This window comes from Acomys minous, assembly GCF_964271855.1.
Source record: "Acomys minous genome assembly, chromosome: 6".
NCBI classification, from domain to species: Eukaryota; Metazoa; Chordata; class Mammalia; order Rodentia; family Muridae; genus Acomys; species Acomys minous.
Genome location: NC_140487.1, coordinates 22,228,828 through 22,243,842, shown reverse-complemented (window position 1 = coordinate 22,243,842; position 15,015 = coordinate 22,228,828). Strand labels below are relative to the sequence as shown.

At 38.9% G+C, this 15,015-nt stretch overlaps 1 protein-coding gene across 2 annotated transcripts in view; it reads right to left on the bottom strand.

Annotated features, from left to right (window-relative positions):
* The window catches only part of CALCR (calcitonin receptor), an 85,952-nt gene that overhangs the window by 69,084 nt on the left and 1,853 nt on the right, over window positions 1–15,015 (bottom strand). For both annotated transcript variants that reach the window (XM_084786319.1, XM_084786320.1), the window contains exon 3: window positions 6,462–6,568. In XM_084786319.1, coding sequence (XP_084642445.1) covers window positions 6,462–6,484 — 23 coding nt within the window. In that variant the 5' untranslated portion in view covers window positions 6,485–6,568. The remainder of the gene's footprint in view (window positions 1–6,461; window positions 6,569–15,015) is intronic.

Here is a 15,015-nt window from a genome sequence, read left to right as displayed (position 1 = left end):
GAAACCTACAGATAGGAGGGGATGGGCATGGTACAGAGGCTTCCTGAAGCTACTAGTTAGCTGGAAGTTAACTACATATGGATGTTTGAATTTGTTTCCCTAGGGCCAGGCCGCTTTAAAATGGCAAAGGAGGCAGAGATGGTACGAACAGGAATGGGAGTTTACTCTCAGTGCCTTGCTGTGGGTATGACAGTGGACCAGATCTGCAGGGCATAGATGCCCCACTGAGAGACAGGGCGTATGATGATCTTGTCTCCTGAGTCCCAGTTACGTGATCATCACTTTTTAAATAAGTTCCATTTTAAAGTATCTTACTAAATGCTTTCTGATTCATTCAACAAAATATTTTAAGATCCAAATTTTAAATGTAAGTTAAAGAGAACTTTTGCTTTGTGCTTTCTAATCTTCATAGAGAAGCATACTGACACCAGTTCTTAAATAAAACTTCTCAGAAGTAAAACTAATGAATGACTTTAGCCTTCCATGTACTTTCTGTGTAAAGCATGTGTAAATGAATCAATTTCTCCATTTAGACATATCCTCCTAAGGATTTCTTTTTTAAATATGCGGTGGACATCTTTCCAGGCCAGTGCATGGAGACCCCCTCCTTCTTTTTAAAATGCTTTCTAGTGCCTTGCAGTGTCTGCTCCAACACATTTAAGCGTCCTCTCTTTGTGTTTAGGCAGCATTCGCTTTTGAAGAATTATGGATAATAATAAAAAAAAACACATCCTAGACACATCAACAGACAGGGACAAAAGATTTACAACTCTGTTAAGTAGACAATAAGTTTTATAAACGTCTTTCTTTTGAATCAGCACCACTGGTCTTCAGTCCTCAGTGTTATGGCATATTAGCCCTTTATAAGGTAAAATCTTGACCTTTAACCTTTTAATTTTAATTATTATTTACTTCTGTAATGTGTTTATCTCTTTGCTTACTGCCTACCTTCAGCTTGCCTGTATTCAGTGATATGTCGTCGTATTTCTTTTCTCACTGTACCACACAGTGACTAACTTGACTAGACAAACTGAAATCTTAGATTATTTTAGCTCTCGACTTTTCTGCTACTACCTCAAACAGTTCAGTTGCTAAACTGATCACAAAGAGACTAAAGAAAGCAAACGGCACAGAAGCTCATGCGACTGCCACCCTATATCTAATGTTAGTAAGAGATAAAGTAATTCTTCCACATCTCCCAAGAACTCAGGAAAGATATTGACAGCGAGTTTAGTTTCCTGTTTCTCATTGTATCTCATAGTCATTTAAATACAGCTTTTAAAAGTTATATTAATCAACATTTAAACATAATGAAAACCACAATTTCTTCTTCTTAATTCACCTATTCCTGATGTGAATTTAGAAATATTAAAAAAATAATAGAAATATTGGAAGGAAATACTAGAAGCCTGGGTAATGGCAGAGCAATCCACCCCTGGCAGGCTTCTCTCAGAAGCAGCCGTGTTGTATGTGTGTTTCACCACCCTTCTCATTGTGCAGGGGAATACTGGTTCTGGAGAAGGCCAGGCAGCAGTGGGCACCATACCAACCTGAGCATTGGGGGACTATTGCAAGGCAGGGAGGAACATAGGTCAGAAAAACCTGTGTGTGTGTGTGTGTGTGTGTGTGTGTGTGTGTGTGTGTGTGTGTGTGTGATAGCTTGCCCAAGAGCGCTGAGAACATGTGGCAACATACTAGCTAGTAAAACTGTGATTATCAGCCTATTCTAGGCTACATCGGACACTCTGGGAATGGGGCAGCTATCCTGAGACATGACAAACTCGTCCAGCAATTCTCTTCTGGATTTAGGTTTTAGAAACATTGCTTTGGTGCCATGAAGGGAGGAATTGCTTGGGATTATTTGAGAGGTTAAAACATCACGTGCGTATTGAAATTCTTGCCTCAAACATCAACCTCCATGGCATAAGAATAAAAGAAATTTGAAAAAAAAACTTGGCAAGACTGGTAACAAATTGTAACTTGAAAATTTGGTGAAAGTTAGACAAGTTTCCATAGAATCCTTTACCAACATTCCAAACGGAATGGTGCCCTAAGGACCAGCTGTCTTAGCTGAGGGCTGAGGAGACAACCGCTTCTATCCCCACTCCACCTGCTAAGGCATACGCCAGTGCCTCTGTTTCCTTTCAGCAAAGCTGGGTTGATCAAGTTCTCAGCCTGTCTGTTAGGAAATGCCTTCCACGGGATTTTAGGATACATACATACATACATACTTTGTGGCTCAGCAAAAAGATTTATATTAAGAATTAAGATCACATTAAAAAAAAGAATTAAGATCACTATCTGGTTCACATTATTTCCACGACCTGCGTTGGACCTGCAGCTGCAAAGACAGATGCCATCAAGTCTCTTCTACTTTGCTTTTAGTGGTATTGGGGAGGTGTTGCCGAAGCACCCAGGCACTTGGAAACACATTTCCAACACTTCTGCTCATTACTTTTAATGGAACGAAGTTAATCTTTGCAGAAATATTTTGGTCTTTCGGCATAAATATTTTAAAGCCCTTTTCATAAATTAGCATAACAACGGGAAATTTCAGAATTATCTCCCATTGGCTGCCTCACACTTCTCACTGGTGTCTCTCTCTTCCGTAATGAGGACTTTCCCTTGGAAATTCAGTCTTGCTATTACCCCTAACTGGTGGTTGACATACTATGTGCCAATTTCCCTGCTGCAATTTTGCACCCCAAATCACAAGAAGATATAAAACATAATTAATAACCGCTAAAAATGTATACGTTCAAGATACTCATTCTTACAAAACAGGGTCTATTTGATATAAACTTGTCTCTCGATACACTAGGAGCAGCTGTTTAAGTTCCGGATGTCTGATGAGTTCGGAACAAGAACTGGACTGCTACACTGAGAGAAAAACAAGCCCTGTGGAAGAAAGGAAAAGGAATTGGCTTCCTTCCTCGTTCCTTCCTCCTGAGGACTGACCTACAGCATACTTCTGCTTTCTTATTAAAAAGACAGCTTTATATTCTTTAACGTCTGGGTGAAAGCGAAGCGTTCGCTTACAGAATCAGTGCATGCAATGCTTTCTAATCTTCCACTAACAATCAAAGTTATGCTGTACTCTAGACATGTCAGGTCGCTGGACTGGTAACTTAACAACAAACTGATGATCCAGAAGCAAATGCTCAGGATCAGCGTTTTAGGAAAAAGTGTCTGCTGATGTGCACTGGTCATCTGGTGAGCCTGCTTCTACAGGCACAAAGCCGTTGGTTTACATTAGAATTCAATTTCCTCACTAAATCTATGCCCTTCAGCTACAACCTTGTTCATGCACTAAGGGTCTTACTCTGATAGTCCTCGACAATTCTTATGAGCCCGTTTAAAAGCATCTCTAACTGCCCTGATATACACAATAAATCATTTTATATTTCTTTTCCTACTGAGAAGCTCTCATGCTGTGTCCACCTGTGCAGGGACATATAAGGTGCACAGGTTCAGAACGACAAGGGCACATTCAAGCCATGGAAGACCTTGGTGGCCATCAGTGGGTGGTCGTGGTGTACATATAATCGCGAGAAGATAATTAAAAGAACTGAAGTAAGAGTAAGGGTCAAGCCTTAACTCCATCCTCACACTCGATGAGGCATTTCAGCTCATGTTTCAATCTGAGATGCAGTTTTCTCAACTGTAGATGGGAATCAAATAATAATAAAGATTATCTAAGGGGTCAGGGGTGTAATCCAGTGGCAGAGTACTATACTGATCTGTATTTATTTGGCCGTAGATTTGATACCCACCACAATACAGAATTTTTACAAAAGAGAGATAGGGGCGGGGAATGTGAATCATATTTACTCCTTCATGATTTCTAGCATTTTTGACACTTTTCCTGTCTTCTGTAAAATCTATGAAAGACTTTATTGAGGAAAAAAAAAAACCCAAACCAAAAACCTTTTGCCCACAGAAATCTGTGCATAAGAAAGGCCAAGGACTAATGACAAGTAGTGTAAGCTTGCGTAGTCTAATGATGGTGCCCTGGCTGCTGGAGTAGGCTTGGTTTCTATAGTGGTAAGTGCCTATCAAAGGAGAGTGTAAGGACACTGCCTGGGCTGCGTGCACAGCAGTCAGCTGGAGTTCTGGTGATTTGGATATGGTGAGGGCTATTCTACGAGAGTGTATTAGACATGGCTGGCGACACTGTTCTTCAAGTATATTCTGCTCCCCTCATATGCCTTTAAAAACTAGGAAGTGACACGCACTACAAGCATTAAGCTTAAGTCTTGGGGAAACCTGTGGAATATATTTTTGATAACTCGTTATTACATGCTTTCGGTTTTTCTCCCCAGAGGTCAGAATCTTAAAGTTTATGAATTGATGCCACTTTCTCACATTGTCCCAAGTATGAGGCAGACGGTGTAGGGCAGACAAGTCTCTAATGAGCATGTTTAAGCATAATTATCAGTCATTCTGACCACGATTAGATTTAAACGGGACTTTTTTTTTTCTGCAGAGGAAGAGTATGTTCCCAGGACCAAGCACAGCCCTCTATAGGAAAAGGCCTTAGTTGTCAGGGAAGCCCTTGATGGCGCCTTTGATTTTCTCATTTTGCTATCAGAAAGCGAAACTCTGCCATGGGTTTGTAGGCCACATCTGAGAACAACTCTTTTTGATTGAAAGTCACACCGGGCCCCGGAAAGCCACAAACTCTGCACCAAGCATGTAAGCTCTGCCCTCGGATGGTGTAACTCGGCAGTCATTCAGAAGACAGCGTGGGGCTCAAACCCAGGTTCAAATCTGCCTCTGTATCTAGTTACACGACCTTTCTCTCTAGCTTCGCCACCATCTGAAGTTAATTGGAAACAATAAAAACACCCGTGACTACCGTGTGACTATATGAAGGCAATTCTGCCAAGAACTGTTACAGGCAGCCCTTATATAATTTAAAAAATGATTGCACTGGCATATTAGTAATGATTAGAATTAACATCCTAATTCTAATTTCTTATTAACTTCTTTAACTTCTTTGATTTTCCGTCTGTCTGACTGTGAACTGGAGGTAAAGATATCTCGCTTTTGGGCTAGTGTAGAACCCAAATAAAGTAATGTATGCCCATATACTGTTTGCAAATATACATCAGAAACTGAATAATAGTGTGCATTGTCTGTGCTGGAACTCGGCTTTGAAATGTTGTGAGAGGAAAAAGAAATAAACCTGATTAATACATTAATATAAATAATAAGTCCCAGCCTCTCCCCCCACCAATGGTTTGCATTCTGGACGCCTGTCCAGTCTCCCCGTGGTGCTTTGTCTCCCACACCTATTGCCTACCTGTCACCACTGTGCTTAAATCTGAAGCCACACCTTTTGTCATATTAAGATTATGTCCTGCAAGCTACAAGTTTCTGGATGGCAATGAAGTAAGAGAGGCAACTTCTCCTGCATCATTGTGACCTTCACTTCTTAATAATGTCCTCATTTCTGAGAAGTTGAATAATTTGACGTAAAGCAAGTAAGTTCTACCTCAGTGCTTTTTCTTTTACTAATTCTAAAACGCTAGAGAAGATTTAAATGGAATGTGTTTTACAATAGTATATAAGAAACGTGTAAGACAAGTAAATGGAAGAGGTGAAATTAATATAAACGCAGATACAGTTAACAAAACAGAGATAGCAAATAAAAAACATTTGCACAAGAGTGAGTCGCCTGGGCATGCCTGAAAGACACACGGCTTCCTCTGAGTTTCTGAATGGACAGTCCCAACTCATGTTGCTTCCCTCACCCCTGTTTTGCCCAAGTACACAGAGTGCCAACGGAGTCATCAGATAGGGAAATGAGACTGTTTGGGGAACATGGAAAAGAGCTGTCATGCTCCAAAATAGAGCTTGGAAAGTTTATCATCTCTGAGTGCATAGGAAAATTGACCATTTTTAGACGAATTAAGAGTCAATGTGTTTTCAGTTGCCATTTTGGCCCCCATGAATTTATTTTCCCCTGCACATCACTAAAACCACAGATACCATGGGTTTCTGACTAGTTTTCATGGAAATAAGCTTCATGTAGTTTCTAGTATTTGAAAAAGATCCTATTAAGAGTTGTGTTTAATGTTTTGATAGATATTGTGTATTTAAAAGCATAAATCAACCTGTTTGCATTTCATCTTGCTCTTTATGAATTAAATTATCAACTTGGAAAAGTACAATTTCTCCTTCTGTTAAACCACAGTACACAGTGGAATATTATCAGCCTGGGGTATAAGCACTACAGCTTTAGAGAAAAATACTTAGAATAAGGAAAACCTTTATTATTTCCATATATTTTCTAAGACAGGAATCCATGGATCTGCTATTTAAAGACTCACAAAAGGCAAAAGTGAAATGATTTTTACATTAAGATGACAGACTTTGGCTGTCATGAATTTAGTAGTAAGTACATGCTTTTGTTGTGGTTGTGGTTGTTTGTTGTTTGTTTTTTCTGATTTACTTACACTCGGGATCTCCTGGGAGTCATTTTCAAATCTGGTGTGCAGTGGCCGTGTTCCCTCAGCTCTTCTCGCGTGGAAGGCGCTCTAACGGCACTTACCTTAGGTGGATACTGTAAATATCAAATGCATTAAAATCAATAACAAGCGCACAGCATTGGTGGCTCATAGTAAGTTCTCTGTACATGATGGATACACTCATTATTTTTATTGAGATATCTTAGTAAACATCTCTCTTTTGTATACATGTTTTCTTACAAGTTCTCAATTCAATTCTAAAAGTGTTCTTTGGTTTTGAGAACCTACCATTTACAAGGTAGTTAGAATCATAGAACACTTTTTTCTTTTAGTTAGTGTTACATTGGTATTAAGTCTTTAATATCCTTAACCATAGTACAAAGATTAGCATTTTGGGAGTAACATTTGAAATTATTTCACAAAGAAGACACCATTATTGCTGATAATATTTTTTTTTCCTGAAGGGAGTTCAGCGCAGTTTACCATACATGCCGAAAGCAAGATTTGTGGGTAGTTCTTTTGAGTTTGGAAGAGTATCAAAGAGACTGAGAAACTGTGGGAGAGCAACCAAATGTGGAAGGCAATATTGATTTGGAATTTTAGTTTTTTATTATATGGCCTCTTTTAATCAGTAATCAAATGACTTCCTGGACCACACAGCATACCGTGTGAGTTGAAAGTACATGGGATATGAGGAGAATCGCTGGACCAACCAAGCTAGACCGTTCCTGCTCACACGCTTCATCCTCTACTCGTTTGTGAGAGTGGTGGTGTGGGAGGATTTCTGCAAATGCTCATGGCTCCCGGGGACGCTGGGAGCTCCTTGGAGACAGCACTGTGCATGGGGGCAGAAGAATGGGATTGCCCCCTTCTGCCGGGGGAGAACTGTGACACTTCTGCTGTGGCTTCCTCCTTAATGAAAGCATTGGATTCCTGATCCTAATAAAGGTAAAATATTAATTACCAGGAAAACATATGGCATCACCTTAAAGGCAGAAGTGCCATTTTAACAAATTAAAATGCAGCTCAATGAGATCATAACATTCAAATTGGACATCAAGCTGCTACTCCTCCAATGTGACCAGATATTAATATTTCAGGAGCTAAAAAGAAAAGCCAAGTTTCTCATTGACCTTCTATTCACTAAGATAACATCTAATTTGTAAGAATATATATATTCCTCATGGGATGCAAGAAAATTATTTTCATTTTCAATGGGGAAAGAAGCAACCTAGTAAATTCTTATTTTTCCTGAATTGGGCCCCGAGCTATGATCATTCACTTCGTTGGGGTTTTGCCTTAATGTCACCTTTGCAGTCTATGTGATGTTAGGAAAGAAAAAGTGTTCTAATATTGTCCTGGCCTTTTAGCCTTGTAGTAGGCCCAGGCAAGAAGGTGCTGAAGTGATTTGCATTACTTTGTCCTCTTGTGCCATGAACTTCTTTGAATTTTGGACTAAAGGAGATTCCATCCAAATGCCCCAAAACTTCAATGTTTTCTACAAGACACCTTATGCTGACCAGAATCCTACCTATCCCATATAAGCCTAGAAAATCATTACACGGAAAGTTGGGTTAATTAATATATGAGTTAAGTCAATTTAAAATTAAATTTGGCAGCAATACAATTTGTTTTACATTTACCCTTGTTGCCCAAGAGGACTTCATAAAAATGTACCCAGTAAAGAAAATATCTTTCAATAGTCAAGTTTTATTCTAGGAATCACTATTATTTATTATAAAATTGGAGTCCCCTATTGTATCCATAGGGTAATCATTTGTTAATTTTGAGCTCCAGGGAAGGATAAACAAGAGTTTTGATGCTTTGTGGTCATCAAATTGCTATGTGATTATAATTAGTGAATTCATTTGATGACTTTTTAAGAGATGCCAAATAATAAAAACCTAAAATTCCAAATCGTTATTACGTTCCACATTTGGTTGCTGTGGAGAAATGTCCTGCTTATATATTTAGGCATCTAGAACATTCCATTAATGTAGGTGGGGCTTGGACTATTCCAAACTGTGCCAAAGGGTTGGAATTTGGGATTAAGCACAGTCACAGCTCCTGTAGCCCCAGTGGGTGGTATCCCAGGCTTAGCATCTCCAGAAAGACTCATTGCCATGCCTGTGGAGAGGGGCCCCTGGTCCCATATGTTATAAAGGTTTGACCATGCACAATAATAACTGTTCTAATTATAGGTTTAATAAAAAAAAGATCTCCAAGTCACCATCAAATGTTATTAATTGGAGATGCAGAACAAAGTTAGTCATCTTAGGTTTGAGGAATCCATGAATCTTGGCAAGTTTCTAATCCTGATGCCTCATCGATGGTTTGGGCTTGATAATGTCCTATAATGACACAAGGATACCATAAGGGTGCCTTGAGAAGTGACTGAATAGTGCTGGATCCAGCACACAGTAGGTTCCAGTGAATTCAGGCAGCGGGTTTTGCAACTATTTTGTTGTGTCTCCCAAAGTAGGAGGTCTTAAGTTACAGAAGATAGATTTTCTTTTCAGTATGAGTCACTTTTGGTTCCAGTCTATACTGGGAAAAATAAGAAATTCTTGTTTTCCCCGTGTACTCAAAGGTATAAATAGCACCCAAGTCGCTTTGTCCTAGTGCAAGAAGCAGAAGTAGAATTGTCCTTGGGATCCATGATAACTGGACAATTAATTTCCATATATAAACTTGCGTAGTGCTTTATTGTAATCCATATCCCATCCTCCTGTATACTTTCATCATTCCTGGACTGCACGTGATAACTACTATAAAGTAAATGATGTTTAAAAAATTGTTTTAATTTTTAATTATGTGTATGTGCGTATTTCACTGGGATGTTCATGTGAGTGCAGATGCCCCCAGACTTGGAGCTACAGGTAGCTGTGGGCCATCTGGCACATGTGCTGGGAACTGAATTGCATCCTCTAATGGAGCACTATGTGTTCTTAACCACTGAGCCATCTCTCCAGTTACTATAGATGCTATTTAAGGATTTGCTGGGCTGGATCATTTAGGGAACAGTAACAGGAAAACACAGTGTGCCCATGTTTACTATAGATTTAATTTTTCAAAATACATTTTTTTAGTATGGGTGCAGAAATCCATGGCTGCAGACCCCATGTACAATGTATGGGCACTTTACTTTGTGATTTAGAATGGCAAGAGGGATGCTGGAAACAGCTTTGTGTGTTTAGCTGGAGAGATGGGCTCAGAGCTGTGAGTGACACTTTCAATGGTCACTGAAGAAAGCACGGTTTGCTCTGCAGGTTGACATGGAATCCAGCCCAAAGCAGGAATATGGGTGTAATAAACTTCAAAATAAAAATGGATTATTGATTTGGAGGAAATATCACAGAGAAGTATGTGAAAGTTTAGGACAATCGCAAATTGATACTTTAAAATAAAGCTTCATGCTTTACTGTGACCAAAAATCACTTCAGGAAAAAAAAAGCCAGCATTATTATGGTTAAAGTTAAACACGTTTTCTCTCATCCCAGTATGAATATAGGAAGCTGTTTGGATTTGCTGGGAAGATCGGACAAACAGATGACTGTTCTGTGTAACCCTGAACAGAAAGAAGAGATGTTAACATATATTCATAACAAAAGGGAAACAAGTCATAAACCAGCTAAAAGATATTTCATCTTATCATCCAAAATTGACACATTTGTTCTAAAAACGTATGTATGCAACTTGTAAGGACATAACCATCCTGAGAATAGTTTATAAAACCCTTTTTGGTCTTTTCTCAATAAGCTAATATAATAAAGAAATTAAGGAAGTTTCTTTCGGAGAACTCATGGCAAAAGAGAATATGTATATGTTAATTATATGTGTGAGCACATGCATGCGCACATGTGGGTACACACACACACACACACACACACACACACACACACACACTCAGACACAGTTTCCTGTGGAGCGTCATAAAAACAACTGATATAAGGCCATGAGGCTGCCTACTGTTTGAGGGGTCAGTGGCTGTCAGAGAAGGCTAAAGGCATAAAGCAGCACTTAAGCTAAACTTCAGATTGTGTGGTTTTTAAAATTGAGAGATAAAGTGCTTTTCAATCTGACAAAGTGGCTGTATAGCTCATGCCCCGTTTCCATCCCTTGACGCAGGCACCTGGCTCTGAAGCTGCGGCCTGCTCTCCTTCTACTCTGTCTACAAGTTTCTCTCTGCAGACCTGTTTGCTTTTCCTCTGGCTGCCGTGGAGCTGATGGTGCTATGTTTTTCCATTCATCCAGCCTTCCATATCTTTGGAAGACTTTTCTATTTGTCCCTTAAAAAAAAACAAACTACCATCCCCAAAGGATGTCTTAGACGCTTAGCTTTTCATTTTGGTTTCCTGTCTTTGCTTTTTTTTTTTTCTTCTTTCTTTTAACTTCTTTGTACTGTTAGCTGCCAAAAATCTGTACTGAAGTTATTCTAATTTTTAAATCTACTATCAAGGTCTTCTGAGGCATGAATTTCTATATCTGCTTCTGTAACACCATTACATAGATAAAACAAAATGCATCATGTTTTTTTCCCTGCTCCAAAATTCAACTCTATGTCTTTCTGATTCAAAATATTGTTCATCTATGCTAGGTGCTTGATGTCATAGCTCTCCTTTTATCTGTAAAAGAAACAAAATGCACCATAAAAGTGAGTAGTACTCGCATTTGTGTCAACTCTGATCTTTATCACTTACCAAATCCTTAAAATATTATATTTAAAATAATTTCCAGACTGTTTTGGCCTATTCTATCCCTGACAAGCTGGCCCTAATTGGTTCTTTTTCTGTTGCTGCACTAAGACTCCTGGCTTTCCATTAATTTTCATTCATTCAAATGGGAAATGTGATTACTTCTGTCCCTAATATTGGGTCTTTCAAAGACCCCCCCACCTTTGTCTTCATGATAAGATGCAAGTCCTTTCATTCGATTGGCATGTCAGCTCAGGTGTCTGCAGTTTCTCAAATCACCTTGTAGTTTCATGCTTTGGAACGCTTTGTTTTTGTTTTCTCGTGATCTAGTATCCTTCCTGTAACACAACTTCATGCGTTCCTCTCTTTTTCACCTTTTTATGTGCTGTCATTTCAACGCTAACTCATGTCCTCTTTAAAAGGATCAGATCACTTCCGTAGGAACGGTTCCTGCTTCCCACTTCGGAGTACCCAGGTCCTCTATGGCAGTGCGTACCACTGGTTGTGAAGTTGTTAGTTCCTCTGTCCAGTTCTCACAAACCAGGGACTGTACTTTATCACAGTATTATCTGACCAAAACCATATTTATTGAGTATTAAAACTCATAAGTGATGCTATCAGGATAAAAAGAATTGTTGTGTTAAGGGAAATAATTAACATTCTCCGAAGGATGGATGTAGGTTCAATCTGAAAGGCTGGATTCTGAAGCCCACAGCAAGGAAAAGACAGCTCCCGGGACAAGAGCTGTTGGGAGAAACATAAACCAAAGCAAGGCAGCCTAGCAAGTGAACCATTATATAAATGGATGGACACACACACACATACACACACACACACACACATACACACAAACACACACACAAAGACACAGACACACAAACAGACAGACACACAGACAGACAGACAGACACACACACACACACACACACACACACACACACACACACACACCGGTTTTGAGACAATAGAACGTAAACTGAGGTTGACAGGCAAGGGCATAAGGTTGAAAGTGAAGGATGGACTCTAAATCCGGAGTCAATTTTTCTAGAATAACTGCAGCTCCAGAACTGGAGTTAAGGAGCCGCTGAGATTTTCCCCCTATCATTGATGGAGGGAAAAGCCAGTCGGGGTTAAAGCACGGAGCATCTTAAATAGCATTCTGAAAAGGGGGCTATGCCCTTGGGCAATAACTGAATAATTATGAACAGAGGATGAGAAGACCAGAGCCCGAAAACAATCCTGGCAGTGTTGTGAATTCAAGAAACAGGGACAGAAATGTGCCTGAATACTGGAGACTATTTAAATATTTTGATAATGCTAATAAAAGGGTGGCAACAGAGCTGGTAGAGGAGCTTAGCATCCATCAGAAATTAATAAGATGGGAGAGAAGAACACATTGCCAAAATAAAATTTTAGTGGACTAGCATAGTAAAATATTGATTACAGAAATAGTGATTGCATTCCACCAAACTAGGTATTTTGTTTCTTGAGCACTAACTCCTTCTGTTTACAGAATCCACGCTCTTCTCACACACAGGACAGTAATGTAATGCTTTCTTTAAATAAAGAGAGACTTCCATTGGAACAAGGAAAAGTCTCCCACTTCAAGTGTCCACAGGTGCCCACAGGTGTCGGCGTGGAGAGGAGCTACAGGCATCATCTAGAGAGAAAACAGCTCAGGGGTGATGTGTCTTCCAAGCCAGCCCTGCATCAGAGACGTTTACTGTGCTCTTTGATAAAAATTTACTCTTCTAAAAATTACTTTTTTTTCAGGAATAAAAATAAAACTACATTACACACACACACACACACACACACACACACACACACACACACACACAGCCCACATGCATGAGCGCACATTGCTCTTAGGAAACTGATTGCAGAAAATTGCACTTAACAATATTAAGGAACATGTTGCAATGTCCCAACCCCATGATTTACGTAAACAAAATACAAAGTTTCAAGCTCTGTAACCTCACCATAGATCAGTTTTCTAACCTTATACATGGAAGCCAGAAGCATATGATTTTCTGTTCTGATGAAATTGATGAAAATGACCTAGGACCACTGTAGCAACACAAAATATTAATATTTGGCTTTTCATCAGATGGAACTCTGATTCGCCATACCAAACCATGCTTTTAATTAGGCTTAAGATAAAAGGAATGCCAATTTCTGCATGAAATAACCATTCTATTATTTATGTTTACTTTCTACTAGATGCAAAATCCTTGAGGTCAGGGATATGACTTTTTAATGTATTGTCAGACTTGAATGGCTGGCTGGCATAATCAACATGTTTCTGAATAAATGGCATTTAAATATGCAATACTTAACATAGAACCTACTATGCACATAGTAACTACCCAAATACTTTACAAATATTAATTCATTTAATCCACATTAAATAGAATCTTTTAAATAGATTTAGCCTTTATAACCCAGAAAGACTGAATTACTTGCCTGATTCTTGCAGCCGAACAGTGATGGAGCCGGGAGTTCTGCCCGAGCACAGCTATGTCAGAATCTTTGCTCTTACCCTATACCATTTGCAAATAGACGCTGTCTTTAAAATTTTTAAGAATATAAATAATCATTTAATGTGTGTTGTATGATACAGTTGAACTCAGAATAAGAAGGTATGGGTTTGAGTACATCTTTAGTTTACTTGATTTGTGGCTTTAAGCAAGTTTATTAGCATAATGGAACTTCAAATTTCTCATGTATAAAATCAGGACAGTAGTTTTTAACCTGAAAAGCTTATTACAAGTTTTACAAAACTAATTTGTATGAAAATATTAGAACACAGTTGGCACCCAGAATATGTTTACTTGGTATGCCAAGGAGAATGGCTCTAATTTTTCCTTCTCCCCTTTCAAAGGTACATGCTTGCACATTGTATATCATATATGTCTTAGCAAAAATAAATCAAATTCCTTGCTTCATAAAGCATTTTTCAACATTTCTTGGAGCTAGAATTCATGTACTCAGGCATTTTCTGGATGGGCAGATAGCGTGTTTTCTGGGAAAAACATTTTTTGTTGGAATCTGTTATGATGTAAGCATCTAACTTCAAGGAATGCAATCTTTCTTCTAATTAGAAAATCAAGCTATATGCATCACATACGTGGGAAAAAATAGACCATCAACACAACAAATGGCATTAATTTTCACCAAGATCCTTTTCACATTAATGGGCTCAAAGAAATCCAAAGATCAGACTAGCAATTCAGTAAGTAGCATTTATGTTCACCAAGACCCTCCGAACCTCAAACACTAATAGGCTCTATCAAATCTTATGGAACACCTTATCAGCTGATTCATATCAGTCACGGCAGAGTGTTAAAACCACCTAAAGATATACATCAACATACAGACCTCTTCCCCAGATATTCTGATTTAATTAGGTTGGGTACCGTCGGGTATGCTTCTTTTTCTCTTTTATTCATCAAGCATAAATTCTCCCAGGGATTTTAATTTGTGGCTCAATTTGAGAAAGCCAGTCCAAGCTATCACTAAAGCATCACTGACCCTTTATCCTCACTTCACCTTTACTTTAGTAAACACCAACAAAAGATATTATTTTCATTCAAATCAACATTGAAAGACTGTGTGTGTGTGTGTGTGTGTGTGTGTGTGTGTGTGTGTGTGTGTTTATGGAGAGCAGAGTGTGCCACAGCACGAGCACGCTAATATTTAACTTCGTTTCTTTAATTGCTTGAAGCAAAGGCTATCTTTTTTTTATCTGCTGTCTTCCAGATTTACAGGAAAATGGGAAATAGAGGCAATATTTACATGAGCCGAATTTCAGTCTAAGCACCAGGAAACAATACAGCTCTGAGATT